At 49.2% G+C, this 18984-nt stretch overlaps 1 protein-coding gene across 3 annotated transcripts in view; it reads right to left on the bottom strand.

The window, feature by feature from the left end:
* TDP1 (tyrosyl-DNA phosphodiesterase 1) overlaps nt 1-18984 on the bottom strand; it is a 51613-nt gene that overhangs the window by 8620 nt on the left and 24009 nt on the right. The window contains exons 11-15 of one of the 3 annotated variants that reach the window (XM_079768506.1): nt 18644-18692; nt 17712-17778; nt 16301-16408; nt 7656-7758; nt 431-539 (exon numbers count right to left, since the gene is read on the bottom strand). In XM_079768506.1, coding sequence (XP_079624632.1) covers nt 431-539; nt 7656-7758; nt 16301-16408; nt 17712-17778; nt 18644-18692 — 436 coding nt within the window. Of the gene's footprint in view, nt 1-430; nt 540-7655; nt 7759-14904; nt 16117-16300; nt 16409-17711; nt 17779-18643; nt 18693-18984 lie in introns of those variants that run through there. The other 2 variants (XR_013813398.1, XM_079768507.1) reach the window with 2 other exon arrangements.

Raw genomic sequence — 18984 nt, 5'->3', positions numbered from 1 at the left:
CACAGTGTGGCCTGGGCGGTGGACTACTATTTCATCATCACATTAAGCCATCACTTGCCCCTCCCTGCCTCCCGAGTGCCCAGAGGCTCTGTGATGTGTGGCATACACCAGAGCAGCTGTGGGAATCCAGCTGCCTGCCAAGGACCCGGGTAGAAAAGGGATTTGCAAAAATCGTAAACAATGTCACCTTTCTCACCCAGTTTTGGGGAAATAGTAAAAAATATGTAAGGCCCCCCGTAATGACAGCTTTGTGGTCCCCAATAACGATGAGTGCAGAGAACTGGGCTCCAGGGGCCCCAGTCAGGCAGCAGCGGGGCCTCCACACCCCGTGCTTCCAGGTGTTCCCCGAGCCAGCCTCTCGGAGACCAGGCTCCTCCCGACACTGTTTCTGCTGGTCCCCACACCCAGGTCCCCTTCACCCGTGCCTCACCTTTGCTTCCGTACAGTTCCGGAGGCAGGTCGTACGGCACAGGGAAGGACGCTGCTGGCTCCTGGCTGCCCGAGAAGAATTTATGCTTCACCCTGAAGCTGTCCAGGCCCTGCAGACATAGAGGAATCAATGATGGCTCCCCATTCCCTGAAAAAGCCAGACCTCAAGAAGCAACCATGGCTTTGGGGCGCTCACAACACCATTCAAGTGATCTCAGAGCTATTTACCATGTTTGATAGGCCCAAGACATTTACACCCCTCACCTCAAATGACTCTTTCCTAAAAATAAGACAGGGCCAAACCTCAGATATTAAATTATAGCCAAGCTTGCAAAAGTTTAATAAAGGATATAAAGACACACACACAAAAAAACCAATTTTGGATATTACAGCCCATTTCAAGGAACCGCTGCGTACGGTTTGCAGTGAGTGTTTAGAAGATGCCGTATAAAAATATCTCAAACCACTTTCAACATTGCTATAGTAACAGGCTGCTCACGTTGGTGCAAGAGATAAAAGTTGCTTCCATGTGCAAGGAAAGCGTTCCAATGTAATGTGATAGGAATATGAAAGTGAACACTCTCCGAGACCCACCAAAATGGAAATGGAAGGTTTATCCCAAGAACGTGAGAATCGGGTAGTCACTTCGGATCTTAATCAGGGCGTGAGTTACGGTTCGGTGTGGCACCAGTGTATGTACCCGCAGGAGAGCGGTGCCTGAGGCCCTGGCTGTGTTCTCCCGGCGCCGCCACGCGCTGATCACACCTCCTGGCTCCCTTCCAGGATCACCCTGGCGCTTTGTTTGCAGGCCTCTCATTCCTTCTGTCCACTCATCCGAGCATGTCCACCCTCCATACCTAAGTGCCCACATATCAAACAGCGCTAACATCTTAGAAGCCAAAAGGTCAGGACTACAGTTCTTCGCCCTGATGATCACACAGCTTAGCAGGGGGCTGGTCATGGGTACAGCCTAGGACAGGCACGTCAGGGGTTGTGCGTGAACTGATAGAGAAGAGGGGGCTGAGGAGCGCTGCAGAGGAAAGCCAGGGCCGGTGGGGAAAGGGTGGGAAAGGGAAGCAGCGTGGAGCTCTGGCGGAAGCTGGGCCCATCCCCTGGCCACAGGGACTCGGATGGCATGTGGCCCGAGTCAGAGGTGTCAGGGAAGAGCCATCTTTCTGCCGGAAGCTCCTTTAGTAAGGGGTGAGCCTTGAGCGGCTGGACGCCCTCATGCCCTTCAAACCGAACTCTCAGAACACAGCCCGACCCCTGCTTTCAGCCCTGCCGGAAGCAAGGGACCTGCCCGCTGTGCCTGCCTTTCTCTCATGCCGTCGAGTTGGCTGCCCATCACTTACAACCCAAAGTGTCTAAGACCCTGGATACAGGGAGCGGCCTGGACGCTGATGCAGGGGCAGGGGCTGCCGAAGGTTTTGATGGAAGAAGTTCCACTAGAAAGGCAGACCGGCTCAGAGTGGAGAAGGGCCGGCCTTGCTGGAGCCGGAAAACTCGAGATGGAGTCACAAATGGGAACGAGAAACAAGTGCATCATTGTTAACAAAAACTGAGATGCAGGGGAGATGCGTTTGGATGGGAGTGGGGTGGTGGGAGCAGAAAGGAATGGATGTGAAAGAGACTGAAGGACAACGAATAAAACTCTACGACCTATGAGCGCAGAGGAGGAAGGGGGCAGAGCCAAGGACACCTGGAAAGGGCCTGCAGCTCTCCTCCGCCCACACGTCCTCCCACTCAGCACTGGGCTGTGGGCCACCTCCTCCCCAGCCAGCGCAGCGGCTCCCCCACATCTTACCTTTGACATTCGGATCTGAGGAGAATCCTAACAATCTCTTACTTGTGTGCGTTATTGCTGTGTGACTCTAGGTCAGTTCCTTAACCTTTCTGGGCCTCGGTGTGCTCATCTATTCAATGGCTATGGCAAGGATAAGTTACTTAGAAAGGTAACTGGCACATGAAGTAAAAATTAGTATAACACGTATATTCAGGGTGTTCCCTGTGATGTAATTACTCATATTTTGCAAAGGAGGAAACAAATTTGGGGGTTAAGTAGGGGCCCAAAGGTCACATAGGCTATTATGTGGCAAGGCAGGGAGTTGAACCCTGGCTTTCTAATTCTTGGTCCTAAGTTCCTTGCACTAAATAAACTAAAGGTCTCATATTCACCCACCAGGAGCCACAGCAATGGACAAGTTCCTTGCAAATTTAAGAGGCGATATTAAGGCAGGAAATGAGGATGAACCAAATTCTGGAAACCTTTGCTCTTGACATTTTTAAAAAGAGGCCAGCAGTTGGAAGCGATGCCAATTTAAAGCCTAGTCAATACTTTGTGGAGTTACAGGCAAAAACGACTTCCCTCTTCTTTCGCTCCTGGCTTAGTTCTGTGATTTCCAAGTGCAAGGATTAAGAGCCTTTGGGGCCTGGTCCCAGATCTGATGGCTCCATTTCATGGTATCTGACCTCATATACAAGAAGGTTTGAGCCATCCATGTCAGACAGAAAGCAATATGCTTTTTTTTTTTTTTCTTGAATGCCATTTCTGATCCAAATTCTAGGGTATTACAGCTATATAAAAAAAGTACCACTTTTCCCTTCAATCTGGATGTCAAACAACGTGAAGCTGTCTTCTAATTATCATTATTTATGTATCACAGTGGTATCGCTCGGTGCTTTATGAAACAGAGGAAGGCACCCTCCCAAGCAGGGATACTTAAAATGACGGTTAAGACAATACATTTATAAAACATGCATCACACGTGAGAAATCGCTGGCTTTTCCCTTCGTCAGCTCCGGGAGTAAAAGAGCCGGCTCTCACTGACGGATTAGGTTTAGCAGCTTAGCTCAGTCACACAGAACGAGAAATGTGCTCAAATCTCGGTTAGAGATGTGACATTTTTAGTTGTGTCCGAGGAGCCTCCTCCAGCAGTAAATCCCTATGCATTTTCCTGGGTAAAGCAGTAATGGAAGCGGAACCTTCTAGAAGGAGGGCACTTAACCAAAGATGGACTCAGGGACAAGGAAGTGGATGCAGGAGGTAGCTGTCTTGTCCTTCCTGTAATTCAGGACACAGTCATCAACCGAGTGTGTCCAGCTGGGGGCTTAGGAGAAGCTCCTAGAGATCAAACCCGCATGACATCATCACGGCCGTGACGCCAGGATTCTGACTGAATCGTGGTCTCTGCCCCACACCTGCTGTTGACCTGCTTGCTGAACTGCTGCTGCTGAGACTGCTAATGGTAACTACAACCTGGGCTCAGTGCTGGCGAGACGGCAGGCCTGCAGAAGGAAAGCAACGGACCCAAAGTCTAAGGGCGTGTACGCATGGGCGGGTGCGTGTGCGTGTTCCTCCAGCCAGAGCCAGTTAGAATGATGTTGCCACTTTTGGCAACAAAAGTCAATAAAATAGTTGAACCAGAGCAGAGGGAAGAGAAAGTAGAGACTTGAAGACTGAAAATTCTCGGGCATTTGGTTGAAGCCTTTTTAATTCTGATCACAGAAAACAGAGAGCTGGTCATCTCTGGGGCAAGTGAGCCGGGGCCTGACGGGGTGGAGGTGGCTGCGCAGGCCACCTTGGTCTGGAGGAAACAGTTCTGATTATGCACATTATTCCCAGAGGCAGGGGGAGTTCTAGCCACAAAGTGCTAGGCAGGCTCCAGTCCAGGGCCTAGCCAGCACCAGGCAAGGTATGTGCTCACCAAACACAAAATGCAGGAAGTTCAAAGTGAGAAACACTTGTATTCCCCTGATATATCCTTAGGGTTTGGAGTACAGCGACTCACCCCTGAAATCACCCATCTTTCCTATATTAAGATTTTCTGGCGAGAAATGAATTAGCCCACTCTACAAGTTAAATACACCTACACTAAAAGGATAACCGAGAAACAGCACACACTGGTGTGGAGGAGGGACCGTTCCATGACACGACTTCCGTCTGTCCCGCAGGCTGGACCTGGGCTGGACGAAGGTTGCTTTCTGCAAAACCCCCCTGGAGACTGTCTGGTCGTAAATGATGTTCGTTCCGACATCCATCAGCCCCTCCCAAGCCTCCTGCTGCGTGCTGGCTCCCGGAGCGGGTTGCTGTCGTGACTGGTCAAGCACGTAGAGCAATTTTCGTACCGGGCAGCATCCGTGGACTAGTGCCCATGACTGCCCCCCGTTTCCGTGTAATTCCTCGGGGCCTGCCAAACGGTGCAGGCATCCGTTTCGTCTAGCTGCCCCAGACAGGCCGCTGTGTAAGTTTCCCTAATAATCTCTTCATCACCAGACCGAGCGGCGGGCCTCTTTCTTTGGTCTTTCCCTGCCCTCCGCTTACAGAGGTCGACTTTTAGTCTTGGGGTTTTTCCCTGGGTCTGGGTGTATCAAGTCCTTGATATTAAACCTCAAAAGAATAAACTCTCTAAGTTAACAAAGGTTATTAAGCACCTATGATGTAGCAACACTAGCTAAGCGCTGGGTACACAGTCCCAGACACCTTGACATAAATCCCCAAAGTCCTTGCAAGCATTCCTAATCAAAGGGAAAGTTGCTGACCCACGCTCCACGGCCAGCTGGGTTGATCTGGAAATGATGTGCTTCCTGATTAATTCACTTAAGAGAAGCAGAAAAAGGTGAACAAACCAACCTTTGGTTACCAGGGACTTGTCAGTTTCCAGAGGAATCCCAGAGGGTTCAAAGGGCATCTTTATTATGAAAAGCTGGCTCTCCGCCCACTAGTGTTTAGACCAGACTGCTGCCCCACTGGCCACAGCCACCGGTTCCCGAGTGACAGGTCCTACAGCGGCCGTGGGAAAGGGGTGAGCGGCAGGTTCCCTCCGTGACCGACTGCCCGTGCAGTGCTCGGGACTGTGCTGTTCTGGACAGAAAGCTTGGTGTGCTGTGCTGGCCTCCGGTCAGCCTCCAGAACACAATGGTCAGGATGGCCGATGGGGAAGGACACACTCAGCAGCGCCGCTGCTGATAACTCAGCAACGTGGGTGTTTGGACGTGGAGTGCTGCCTGAGAAGCACAAAGGTGGGCTGATCTCAAGCGAGGAACAGAGCAAAAAAATAAAATAAAGTCACTGTAGTCAAGCTGCTAAATTACTAAAATCAAGTAGGCAGAGGCATGAGGAAGCGGTTCTATTCTTGCTTTAAAAGCGTGGGAAGGTGAACTTGTGAACTTTCCAGTCTTGCATCAGTGCCTGGACATGCATCAGACCGCCAGGTAGCCCTCTGGTCACCCCCCGAGGACTCATACCCAGACCGCCTGCCAGCCACTAGCAGGCCACCGGAGGCGCCCAGGCCACTGGGAATCCACCCTCCAGACGCCTGACATCGGACTGATAACCACCCTGGACCCCTGCTAGAGCTAAGAATGCACTCATTATAAAAACTCTTCACTTTTCTTTCTTCTTTGGAACATTCTGGGGTTCTGCCTGTTTCCAGTTTGCGAACCCGAGGACTCTTGAATAAACCTTTAGCTTTTATTTCTAGCAAAGCCTTCAGACCCTTTGAGCTTATTCAACACAAGAAACCAGATTCTAGATGATGTCCAGGCAGAAGGAGGGCTACAAAATGGGGTACTAAGTACGTCTACCCGGCAAACATGTAACTCACACATTAAAAGGCACGTCCTAATGTACTGTAGTGAGAAACCTAAAGGAAGAACACAGCCTCATTTTACAGCACACTGTGTTCCTGTCAGCAACCACGGTAAGACGAGGGCTGATGTACAATTTCTCACACGGCTCTGTGTGCCACTGGCTGCTCCCCGAGAACCCCGACTGGCACGGGTGGGCCCGGCTCAGACCAGGCGTTCCTCACCGCTGGACAAGAAGGGCCGGGAGTGAGAGGGAAGGCCAGGCCCGAGGGCTCCGGCGTCAGGGCACGAAGGGAAAGTAGGCCGTGCTAGGGAGTCTGGCTTCTGTCGCACAGGATTGGAAGCCGAGGGGCGACCTGACCGAATCTGTGCCTACAAAGCATCCTGGCAGCAGGGTGCCGGGCCGCGTGGAGGCCGAGGGGAGAGGGAGCGGCTATCGCAGCAGGCGACAATGTGCATTGGACGCAGGGGCAGCGGGGACGCCAGAAAGGACAGACTGTCCAGCAGCACGAGAGTCGGGAATGACAGCCTGGTGATGACACAGTCATGGGTGCAGAGAGCAGGCACGGGATGGCTTTCCACGGAGCTAGGCCAGTGGGAGAGTGGCAACAGTACTTCAGTAATAATCAATTTTATAACAGTGGGCTTACGTAAGATGCTTTTGATGACATCCGCAATGAATAATATAAATTATAATCATAATTGGAGATGTTTTAGAAGATTCAAATTCTTGGGAAATGGACCCGATGGGACCAGCAATCCTGCTTAAAAAACGGATGGCTGCGCCCTGCCTGTGGGGACACTGTGCCCCACCAGCCACTGTCCTTCCAAGGGGGAACCCACCTCATGGCCCCCGGCCCGCACCCCAGCTCCTTCCCAGGCACACAGGCTTGCCGTCTCTCACACAGGATACGCACTGCCCTCTCTGGCTGGAAGCCTCATCTCTCTGGACGGTGGGTTAGGCTCACACTCCATGTTCCAGACCACGGTCCAATGTGATCTCCTTAAAGAAGCCTTCCCCAGCCCCTCAGGCAGATTACATGCTCTGTTGTGTCGTGTTTCACAACATTTATTTAAATAATGTCAATACCTTCGATCTCTAATCAGGTATACCAGTGGTCGGCAAACTGCGGCTCGTGAGCCACATGCAGCTCTTTGGCCCCTTGAGTGTTCTAACGCCACTTCTTCAAAATAGACTCACCCAGGCCGAAAACCGACTTCTGCCCATGGGTCACAAAGTTTCAATCGCACTGTACGTGCGCGCCCGCACGTGGTATTTTGTGGAAGAGCCACACTCAAGGGGCCAAAGAGCTGCATATGGTTCGCGAGCCGCGGTTTGCTGGCCACTGAGGTATACAGTCCTTGAGAGCAGCGATCCTGCTGCTCATAGGCACAGCAGTGGGTGAGAACCTGCCCCAACCTCGGACAGGTCACCCCGACTAAGGAAGAAAACATAAAAAGCCAATTCATGCCCAGCCGACGTGGCTCAGTGACTGAGCGTCGACCTACGGACCAGGAGGTCCCCAGTGTGGGGCGTGCAGGAGGCGGCCGATGGATGATTCTCTCTCATCACTGATGTTTCTATCTCCCGCTCTCCCTTCCTCTCTGAAATCAATAAAAGTTTTAAAACGTGAACTTACAAATGCCGACGGGAGGAAAAGGACGCCGAGCTCGTAGGAGCGGATCATCAGCTGGGCGCCGTTCTTCTCCAGCGCTCCCCAGGCGGCCTTGGACAGGTTCGCGCTGCAGGGACGAGGACACAGGAGGAGCTCACTCAGTGAGGCCTGGCAGCGCAGGACAACCTTTCACAGCTGCAAGGGCGTCGGTCCAGCACGAGTGGCCGCAATCAGGCTCATTCAGTTCTGGGCAGAGTTGTCATTACAGCCCTCAGATGTATCTAATTGCTAATGTGGGACGGCTTCACCCTCCTCTGCGTTTTCCCCAGGACAGCCATTAAAACAATTATCCTTTTACAAAGATTCTTTTTCTGTCCAAACCCTTTTAATTTTCCAGACCCTGGTGTGGCCACGATGTTTGGTTTTGTTGTATATAAAAGTAGCAAATCAGAAAAAATGATGTCAATATCATCTCATATACTATTAAAGCACCGCACCCCTTATTTTGCCTTTTGTTTTGGGCCAGGTATGCGAACTTCCACTTTCAATCCAAAGAAAAGCACTAGATTGGGGTTTGTACCTAGAAAAAAAGCGGTGCACTTAGATTCATGTTTACAGGGAAATGGAGTTCCAGACACGGCTAACAACACAGCAGGCAGCGGGCGGGAGGAAGGAGCTGTGTCTGAGGCACAAGGAGGGCCCTCCGATGACAGGGGACTGGCTGGGCTCTCAGGCATCATCCTAGTGGTGCTCTAACCAAGTGCCACGAATTTAGTGGCTGAAACAACATAACTTTATTACCTTCCGTCCTGAGATGGGGCCTGTTGGGCCAAAGGCAAGATGCTGGCAGCTTCCCGTTCCCTCTCTTCACTTCTCTGTAGTCTGATTCACTCAAATGATCTTAACTGCTCTTTTTATATTATACTAGAGGCCCGGTGCATGAAAATTCATGCACTGGAGGGGGCGGTCCCTCAGCCCGGCCTGCCCCCTCTCACAGTCTAGGAGCCCTCAGGGGCAGGAGGCAACCTGACGATCAGGGAAAGGCGATGCCTCATCACACCTCTGCTGCAGCCACTGCTGGCAGCACAAGCCTCGGCCGGCCCTGGTTACCTGAGCCTCGGGCGGCCCTGGGGGCTAGGCAGCCGCCATCCAAGGCTTGCCTGCACCTTGGGCCGACCCTGGGCAGCAGGGGGGCTGGGGGGCCTTGCCGCATGCCTGCCGCCCTGGCGGGGCTGAGGGGGCTGGGTGCTGCCATCTTGTGGCTGTGGGCACTGCCATCTCTGAGGGCGGGGCACTCAATTAGCATATTCCCTCCTTATTGGCTGTGGGTGCCACCATCTTTGCAACGGTGTGAAGGTCAATTAGCATATTTCCTCTTTATTATATAGGATTCTTTACTAGAGGCCTGATGCACGAAATTCATGCAAGAGTAGGCCTTCGCACCCATCTCGATCCCTCCCTCGCAGCCGTAGCTGCCTCTATCCTCCCTCACAGCCCCGGCGGCTGCCCTCGATCCCGTGGCTGCAGCCCTGGCTTCGTCCGGGAAGGACGTCTGGTCTAATTAGCATATTACGCTTTTATTATTATAGATTCTTCTAGACCAGTGTTTCTCAGTGGGAAGCACTGGTGCCCCTGGGGGACATTAGCAATGTCAGGGACATATTTTGCTGTCACAGTGGAAGGTGTGTTGCTCCTGGCATTTAGTGGGTGGAGACCAGGATGCTGCTAAAGATCCAACAACGCACAGGACAGTCCCCAGGACAAGGAGGGGCCAGGCCCCAAGTGTCTCTGGTGCCGAGGTTGTAGGTCCTGCCCCGGACCTCTGCTGCCGGGCGTGGTTTTCTCTACTGCCTGCACCTCCCTTCCTCGGCTTTCTCCTCACCTGCCTCTTCAGCTGCTCTCTCCGTTGCTGCCTTTTCCACCCCGAGCCTTCTAAATCCATGCTCTGTCACTGGCTCCATTCTGCTGCCGCCTCTCCCTCGGGGACTTTCCCACTCGCCAGTGTAGCCATCGCCTTGACAAGGATGACTCCCAGAGCTCTCCTGCTTTGCCCCTCATCCAATTTCCAAATGGCCTCTCCAATCCCGAGCTGGATTTCTCTATGGGATGTCCACTGTCATCTCACGCCCCATACTCCGAACAGTGAGCCTATCAGCATGCCTTGCCCTCCGAGAACCAGCTCTCTCCCGGTTCCCTTCTGTCCAGCCTCATTTGGTTGGGCTCAGAAACCTCAGGCCTTCTGGGCTTGTCTGCTCCACAGACAACCATGGACAACCAGACACCACGCTACTTTACCCTTGTAACACCGTTCTATTTCCAATCACTCTCCCTCGCTCAGTCCTTTTCTCCCCAGACTCCAAATGCATCGCCCTCTCTGGTTTCTCGGTCTGTGTCTTGCTCCAGTGGCTCTCAGTATCAAGGCGTCCTTTCCACTTAAGCACAAAACAAACGCACTGCCTGGCACTTAGGACCCTCCGCAGTCTGACCAAAGCAATGCTTTTCAATCTTATTTCCCATCATGCCTTTTTCTGACTCCTCTCTCTGAACTGAACTGAATTACCAACTGTCTCCACATCTCGGCAAATATCATTTCCTCGTCCACAGTGCCTTCGCCCTGCCCACCCTGTGGCTATGTGAGCCCTTCCCTCCCCCACACGCCCGTATCTCTTTCCAGAAGCTGTCTGTGGAGACTCCAGCCCACAGATGTCTCCCGAGCGAATCCTGCAGATGTTATGCAATCAAGAAACATGTGATTAATTCAAGAAAAGAGACTAATATGCAAAGGCTTAGAAGATACAATTTATCAAAACTATTTGTTCATTGTGGTTAGGGAATTAAAAACTTTAAATCATAAATCCAGAGAAAATGTCAGATTGTTGACAAGCACGAGAGGCACAGCAGGGTTTGTGGGGAAGAGCAGAGCCTGAGCTCACACACGTTTGGTCACAATTAGAGCCAATGCTGCTGATCTCAATATGGTAACGCACCTGCCTCATGTCCGAGAAGGTGAGTCAAGTCCTGGGCACATGAATGATGCTCAATAGATGTTAGCTTTACATCACCAGTATTTTGCTGAATTTGTGGGAGGGCACCTCTGGTCCTTCTCTCTGGTGTGACTCACCAAGCAACGGAATTCAACGCAAGGCAGGTCCACCCAGGCCTCCCAATTCCAGAAAGTGTTGGTGTGAGATGGGTCTAAAAATTATTCACCAAACCGCCTCACTGATTTCACAACCCTTGCACAAGTCCCCACGGCAGAAATATAGTGAGCTTCTATTTTATTTTGTAAAGGAAGCTAAGAGGATTTGGTCCCATTAATACAGCTATAACCGCCCCCGCCACCCCCGCCCCCCCCCGCCCTGCCCCGCTCTTTTGGTAAATTCTCGCCCGAAGGTATTTTTTCCCATTGACTTTTAGAGAGAGTGGGAGTGAGGGAGGGAGTGGGAGAGGGAGAAATATCGATGTGAGAGAGACACATTGATTGTTTGCCTCCCGCAGTGCTCCAACCTCAGGGCCGGGGATCAAACCTGAAACCCAGGCACGTGCCCTTGTCCAGGAATCAAACCCTTCAGTCCGCAGGCCAACTCTCTAACCACTGAACCACATCGGCCAGGCCATGTCTCCCAATTTTTAATATGAGTGATAAAGTGAGAGGAATTTAATAGCATGGTGAAAATTAAACCAATATTGCAGATGTACAAAAATCATGTAAAATTAACTACCAAAGGGGGTGCAACACGTCAGCTGTGTTTTGGGGACTACAGTGTGTTAACAAAGAAATGTCAGCAGGAAAAGAAAAATGAGATTGATTATGACACGCGTTTTCCCAGACAGACTAGCGCAGAGCACAACGGAAGATCAGATCCTTGGGTGTGGGCTTCTGCAAGTGACTGTGACAAATCACCAAGCACATTCTGAAAACCTATTTGCAAACTGACTTCCTTCCTTTTTTTTTTTTTTTAATATACTTTATTGATGTTTTACAGAGAGGAATAGAGAGTTAGAAACATCAATCAGCTGCCTCCTGCACAACCCCTACTGGGGATGTGCCCACAACCAAGGTACATGTCCTTGACCAGAATCGAACCTGGGACCCTCGAGTCCGCAGGCCGATGCTCTATCCATTGAGCCAAACCAGTCAAGGCCTGACTTCCTTCCTTAGTCACAGGCATGTTATGACCCCAAGCAAACGCTTTCCAATCCACACTGAGTTCAACCCAGCCGCACCGTCAGCCCCGTCATCAAAAGGATCCATCTGTACTTGACCCCACAAATGGAATTACGTGACTTCAGAAGCCATCACATCAGCATCCCAAACCCAAAATGACAAAAAAAATATTGTCAAGCAGGATCAAAAGTGGCTTGGCAAATTTAGGTAAAAAAAAATGGTACTTAGAACACCCTACCAAAGAATTCCACCATGTTTTTAATAGTAACCAATGTGATCACCAAAAACTGGTATTTCAATTTCTACTGATATGTTCCATTATTTTGGTCATCTCCTATGGTGGAAAGACATAATGAAAACTTGAAAAAGTTTTCAATAAAAAGACTATGACATGTTTATTAGAGTGAGCCCTGGGAGATTATGTATTATAATGGTCCTTTGAGTTTAACCAAACCAAACCAAACCAAACCAAACCCAACCCAACCCAACCCAACCCAACCCAACCCAACCCAACCCGGAGTCCTTTAGTCAAAGGAAGCATTTAAAGCGACAAAGGTCAGTAAGGGACTCTAGGTGAACCAGGATTTACCTGCACTCTACTCCCTCCATCCACGGTTGTGGTGGGCTCTGAAACGGGTGTCCAGAACTCTTGGGGTGCCAAGGAACACGGCACAAAAACCAATCTACCCAATGACATTTACCAATATTGTTTTTTGTGTGTGACCCAATTTGATTTTGGACTGAAAAACTCAGGCAAAGGAGAAAAAAGGCGATTTGTTCCCGAACCAAAGGAAGACATTAAAGAAGAATTGCACAGCTATGCTGACAGCAGAACGTCTCTTATATTCCCTCAGAAAGCCACGGTGGCTCCAGAGTCAAGCACTTGTCTCTCTTTCCCCCAAAGTGGCAGCACCAGTATCTTGGCTCATCCCAACTATCCCGGAATGCCTGTAAGTTGCTAGGCAACTGTATCAGGATTGCTCTCTGCCCACCCACAATTCGCAGCTTTCATACTTGTTCTCACTGGCTTTGCCAATTACTCCCAGGCACTGTCTGGTCATCCAAGGTTGCCTCTTCTAGCTCATCTTCTTGCCTGCTTAGTCCGGTGGTAAAACTTAAACACTGTATTTGTCATCATGTCCCAGCAATTTCCATAACAACGGGCGGCCATCAAACACAGCATGATTTCATGGTAGGATCAAAAACTATAAATAGCTTTCCAAAAAAGGACCCAGACAAAAGAGAAAACTGCCAGCCAACATGACATCTAGTAAGTTCTAATTGATTAGAAAAATTTTGAGCAATTTTTAAAGAAACCACATTAAGTTTAGAAAAGGCTATATCTATGGACAAGTCTTTAGGTCACATATTATACACTGATTATGTTATGTAAACAAAACAGATAAAGGTTTTATAAGCTGCTTTTTGTTATTTTATTTTTTATTGTATTTATTGGGGTGACATTGGTTAATAATCTTATATAGGTTTCAGTTGGACAATTCTGTAATATATCACCTGTATATTGTACTGTGTGTTCACCATTTCACAGCTGTGAAATGTCAATTGGGTAAAACAAAGCACCCATGACCAGAAAGCCAATGCCCTCTACTGATGATGGGTAAGGAAATGACAGGCTAATAAGATATTATGCACACATTGTAGGAAATATGTGATGAGTGTTTGTTTTTTTTAAGATCTTTTGGAATTCTACTTGTCTATCTATAATAATCTATAATAATAAAAGCATAATATGCTAATTAGACGGGACAGCCGAATGACCTTCCAGACGTCATGTCCTTGGCGGCAAGGGCCGAGGCAGAGGTGTTTAGGGGGCGATGAGGCAGGCAGGCAAGCAGTTAGGGGCAATCAGGCACAGTGGTTAGGGGCGATGAGGCAGACAGGTGAGTGGTTAGGGGCGGTAAGGCAGGCAGGTAAGTGGTTAGGGGCAATCAGGCAGGCAGGCAAAGTGGTTAGGGGCAATCAGGCAGGCAGGTGAGTGGTTAGAGGTGATCAGGCAGGCAGGCAAGTGGTGAGGAGCCAGTGGTCCTGGATTTCGAGAGGGATGTCCGACTGCCGGTTTAGGCCAAATCCCGTAGGGATCTCTGAGGGGTCCCAGATTGAGAGATGGTGCAGGCTGGGCTGAAGGCCACCTCAAAATTTGTGCACCGGGCCTCTAGCCTTTTATAAAACTTAAGTGTTAGTCTCTCACTCCAATAAAGTTGCCTCCTCTGTCTCCAAATAGTCATAGAACTTCATTTCTCACACAGCCTTGGGAGTCTGATGTTTAGTCTTTTAAGTATGTCCAAGGGTAGTTTTGCTTCACTATAGAAAGTAAACCTCAATTTTGAACATAGAGATAATAATTAAGAAATTACTTCCAATCAAGGCTGGAGAATAAGATGGGTGAACCAGACTGGGCAGTAAACACCAACGAGGCCGGTGGAAGGCAGAATTCCCGCCCTTGCCTCCAAGGTATGCACCCAGTATAAGCCCTTCCCTTCAGTGTGAGCAAAAGTTGTCAACATGATGGGATTTCTTTCCCATGATTAGGTTACCAATCAGCTGACTAAGTTAATCAAAAGGTTTGGAAAGACCATGGGTGGGCCTGACCTTATCAGGTGAGAGCTAAAGCCAACTACATTAAAGCCATGTCTTATTCCAGAAAGCCTCATGGAACAAGTGCTTAAAAAGCACCGGTTCTAATTTATTCACATCATCAAGTACGTGGCACAGAGCGCCCTTCACAGACCTGTGACTAACGAAGCTTCAGGCAACCCAGGAGACGTCAGGCAGTAGTGACTTTGCCTCTAAAGCGGGTAAAAGGCAAAGTCTGGTCACAGCCACTGCTCTGATCGCACCTGCCCCCCCACCCCGCGCACTGCAGCAAAAACACTCTGTTGTTTGTCAAACACAATGAGTGTATTCCTGACTCTGCCCAGACCGCTTTCCGCCAGCTACCTGTCCACATGGCCCCTCCCTTCTTTCAGGTCACGTCAGTCAGGCCTTCCCTGACCATCTATTTGATGAACAGCCGCCCGCCCGCTGGACCCAGGCACTCACTACCCTAGGGCACAGTGCTGGAGGGTGTGCCTGGGCTCTTGGGCACTGGTTTAACCTCTGAGCTCCCGTTCCCCTATCTGTACGGGGGATTGACAGCTACACTGTGGAACTGTTGTGAGGACAGCCAGAGCGAGAACGCAATGTGCTTAGAAGAACGTTTGGAGCTGACAGTCAGCAGTGCACGTGAGCTCGAAGGATCAGGATCTGGAGGAGGGAGACCAGCAGAGGCCGGCGAAGCTCCAGGAAGAGATGAGACCAGCCCTGAGCACAATTCTTACTCCATGGGCAGCTGCTGGACAGGCAGGGAGAGACAACAAAGGGATCAGGAGAGGGAACTTCACAGGCTGCTGGCAGGACGGTATCAGGGGCAAGGAGGACAGCCTGGCTGTTTCTGGAAGCACATGTTGGGGGCACAGGACAGAATGGTGAGAATGGCGTGGCCAAGGTCTGCATGCCAGGCCGAGGAAAGGACTCTGGGCTTCAGTCCATAGGAAGCGGGGGAGGCTGCTGAACACAGGACAATGAGGAAAATCCGCGTTAGCGAAAGACGAATGGTCATGGTCAACGAGGACAGGTGGCCTGGGAAGAGGACAACCGTGTGACGGGACAGCAGAGAGGTGACCGTTTCAGAAGTCCAGGTGATCAATATCTAACCTGGTAATTTCAGGGGTTAGAAAAGTCTGAGACATTTCAAGGATGAATAGGCTTTGATGGATATTTCCAAAGCACCCACTTGCCCACCTCAACCACAGAACAGATCCTTCCTGGTGTCATCACTTCTGTGTCTGTTTTCCGACATCCCTGAGATTGTGAGCATCTCAGACCCACTATGTAAACCTTACTGTTTCATCTGCGTGCCCAGCACCCTCAGGAAGGACCGCAGCAAGTGCTGCAGATTCTCCACGGAAGGAACAGGGAAAGAGCACAGTGGGCTTGCAGCCTGACGAGAGTGGGCAGCTGCCACGAAAGCAGAGGGATGCTGGGGAAGGAATCTGCCAGACAGAGGAGCTCAGTTTGGGATGTTCTGACTTTGAGATAAGGGGCAAACAACCAAAAAGTAAAAATGAAAAATAGAAAAAGAAGGGAGTTGCTGGTAGGTGTCACTTACATTTGGAGTCTACACCTTCCCTTCTACACTTCCCTTGTTATGGAAGTGCTGAGAGTGGGTTCTAAGATGTTCTGTTATTTGAGTTACGTCTCTCAGGGGTCCTTTGATAATGCTGGGATGCTGAGTAGATCAGCTCATGACTGCATTCTCTACAAAGGGATTAGTTATGGGCCTCTTTTAAATAAGGCTCATGTAAGACACACACACACACACACACACACACACACACTGCAAAAACTAATGACTATTCAGAAAATCACCTTTTGGAAACCATTCAGTATTCAGAGCAGGAGTTACAAAATCCCTACCATCAGGAATGTAAGGACTATTTACCTTGTGACAAGGAACCACGCGATCTGACTGAAGTCTGGAGAGGGTCTCATGTACGTCTTGATATGTGGCATGGCATTGCTGCGGCCAGACGTCTCAGCCGACCATTTGCTAGTGACAGGAAAGACACAATCACTGATAAGAAAATACAAATCGGTCGTCCTCCTAATATTAGCAAACTGCATGAAAAGCAGTATCCTATCATCTAAAAACCAGAGCACACAGTTCTCTTCGCTATGACCCGTGATATCTTCTTAAACTCTGTTCAGACAGCAGAATAATGCATGTTCATTTTAGAGTGCAGGTATGTAGACAAAAAAAGCATCTCTTGGCGTGTATGCCGTGAATACCCACATGCATGCAAAAACTGTTGTGCTTTCAGCAGCGTCTTCACATCCTGTCTCCTAGCTGGACTGTTTCTAAAAGCTCGAACTGTGCTCCCACATGCATTACTGAGCAGAGGCTCAGTAAGTTTGCTGATAAAACAAAATACAAAATGGGAAAAATACCAAAAGTATGACCATCACAAAGGAAAGTTGAAAAGCAGGGGGATAAATCAGAAATACTTTAGTCAAATGCTGATATTTGCATATCTTGCATTTGGTTTCTAAGTTTCCAACACTGTAGGACTCCGGGGCCAAGGGGAAAAATGGCCTGTATCACGAGGCGACAACCCTTGCTTATCAGAAGACGGGCCTCGAGAACAGACTGTCTGCAGAGACCGATCAGGACTGGGCCCATCATCAGATGATGCAATGCACTGGGAGGAAGACCATACTGGGAGGCGCTCCATCTGAAGAAACATCCTCTGGAAGGAACCACCTCCCGAGAAAGCATTAAAGAAAGGCTCCTGACGGCATCCCGGGTTAGACTGAGAGCTACTGGGATGCAAACTGCCCTCCTTTCTGGCTGTCCCGCAAAACAGTGGCCCGGAACTGGGACCGGCCTGGAGCATGCAGATGTGCGACCTCTGCAGCGAGGACAGAGGGCAGTCATTTCACTCGTCCATTCAACCTCGGACGGAACTCTCACAATGAGCCAAATACCGCCCCACATGCTTGGGGAGGATTCCACCCTCAGCAAGCTTGCAGGACGCAGGGTAAGACTGTGTAGAGAGAACGATTGTATTTTAAATACTGGAAACATGAACTAAGAGGTACTAATGTGAATTCTAAACTACCCAGCATGTTCTTTTATTTATCGTTTTCTTTATGTGTCCATATATAAATAGAAATGCCACAGAGACAAATTTTACTCTTTGGTATTAAAAATCTATTCCAAAAAATAAAGTTCAAAACCTTGTTTAAAGTGATTTCTATCACTAACATATGTAGCTGAGCCGTATTATGTAAGGCTCTTTAAATAACAGCTTGTTCCTAAAGCAGCAACAGCAGCATTCTAGCCAATTACTTACTGGAAGTAGGCATGGAGCCAGTTCTGCTTTTCCGCTGTCTGGATGCTGTAGGGAAGAGAGCCCCCGGCTTTTGAAACAAGAAAAATAAAGTAAATAATAAAACGGATGCAATAGAATTTGAGGATTCTTCATTAAAAAGCATAGTAAACAAAACCTATAGTAAACAACAGTGAGGAAGTTAAAGGGGAAAAACAACACTGCTTCCAGCATTTCATCTTAGAAAACACTTCCTGGACAGGAAATGCCTGCGCTTGCACCAACTATGTCCTCTCAGTGGGCTTCCTTTCTGAGGGATGTGTATTAAGTGTAAGTGTTCACTATCTGCAAAGGAAAGGGATTAAGGGGTGGTCATTTAATATCTGCAACAGCACAGATCTGAAGGGTTAGAAAGAATCCTGGCCCAAACTGCCGTCCTCATCCTTAGCCTCCTTCTTGCAAGATGAAGTGTGGAGCGCCTCTGTTTTAGCCTAAGACCAGGGAAGTTGGGGCAGACTAGGATGAGAACTCCTAGAACTTGAGAGAAAGATTAGAGCAAGGCATGTTGGGACTGTTCTGAAAGGGCACGGAGCAGTAGGGGCAGCTGGCTTCATCTGGATGACTTGCCTGGACAGCCAATCTGTTGGTGGCAGAGGCTAGGGCAGCCTTATTCGCAGAAACGAGATGAGCAACCCTTCAGAGGGTGACTGTGAGGGCTAAATAACACCCAGGACCTGCCCACCTGCACCATCTTGGGAACATAACCAGTGCTCAATGTCACCCGTCTTCATGATTCTTACCCAGTTAAGAGAAAAATCACCTCCAAATTTCTAATCCATACTTTCCTCATCCCAAGGGGGATGAGAAAATTCTTATTCCTTGTTTTTAAAAGTTTACCAGGGCATTTGTGAAATATACACAAAAAATACAATTGTGGCAGGCTTCCCAACAATTACCTGGATACCCTTCTAAGCTGGTCCGCACATTTTCCACAGAAGGATAGATCTAAAAAGAAATACGAAAAATTCCCAATGACACTTGGAAGGTACCATGTTGAAGAAACTATTTGTTAAAAGGAATGCTGATTAGTTTTTAAGAAAATGAAATCTCAATTAAAAATCCGAGAGGCTTAGAAAACGTGCTCTATATTTTAAAAAGTTCCCATCTTACAGGAAAAAAACAGAACTTCTGGTAATTAACCTTTTGCACTCAGATGTCGAGTGTGATTCGACACGGTTAGCATTAGAATAAAGGAATCGAGAAAAAAGCAAGCGAGTGCAAAGGGTTAATCCTATAT

Source organism: Cnephaeus nilssonii (assembly GCF_951640355.1).
Source record: "Cnephaeus nilssonii genome assembly, chromosome: 4".
NCBI classification, from domain to species: Eukaryota; Metazoa; Chordata; class Mammalia; order Chiroptera; family Vespertilionidae; genus Cnephaeus; species Cnephaeus nilssonii.
This window is presented reverse-complemented; position numbering and strand designations above follow the sequence as displayed.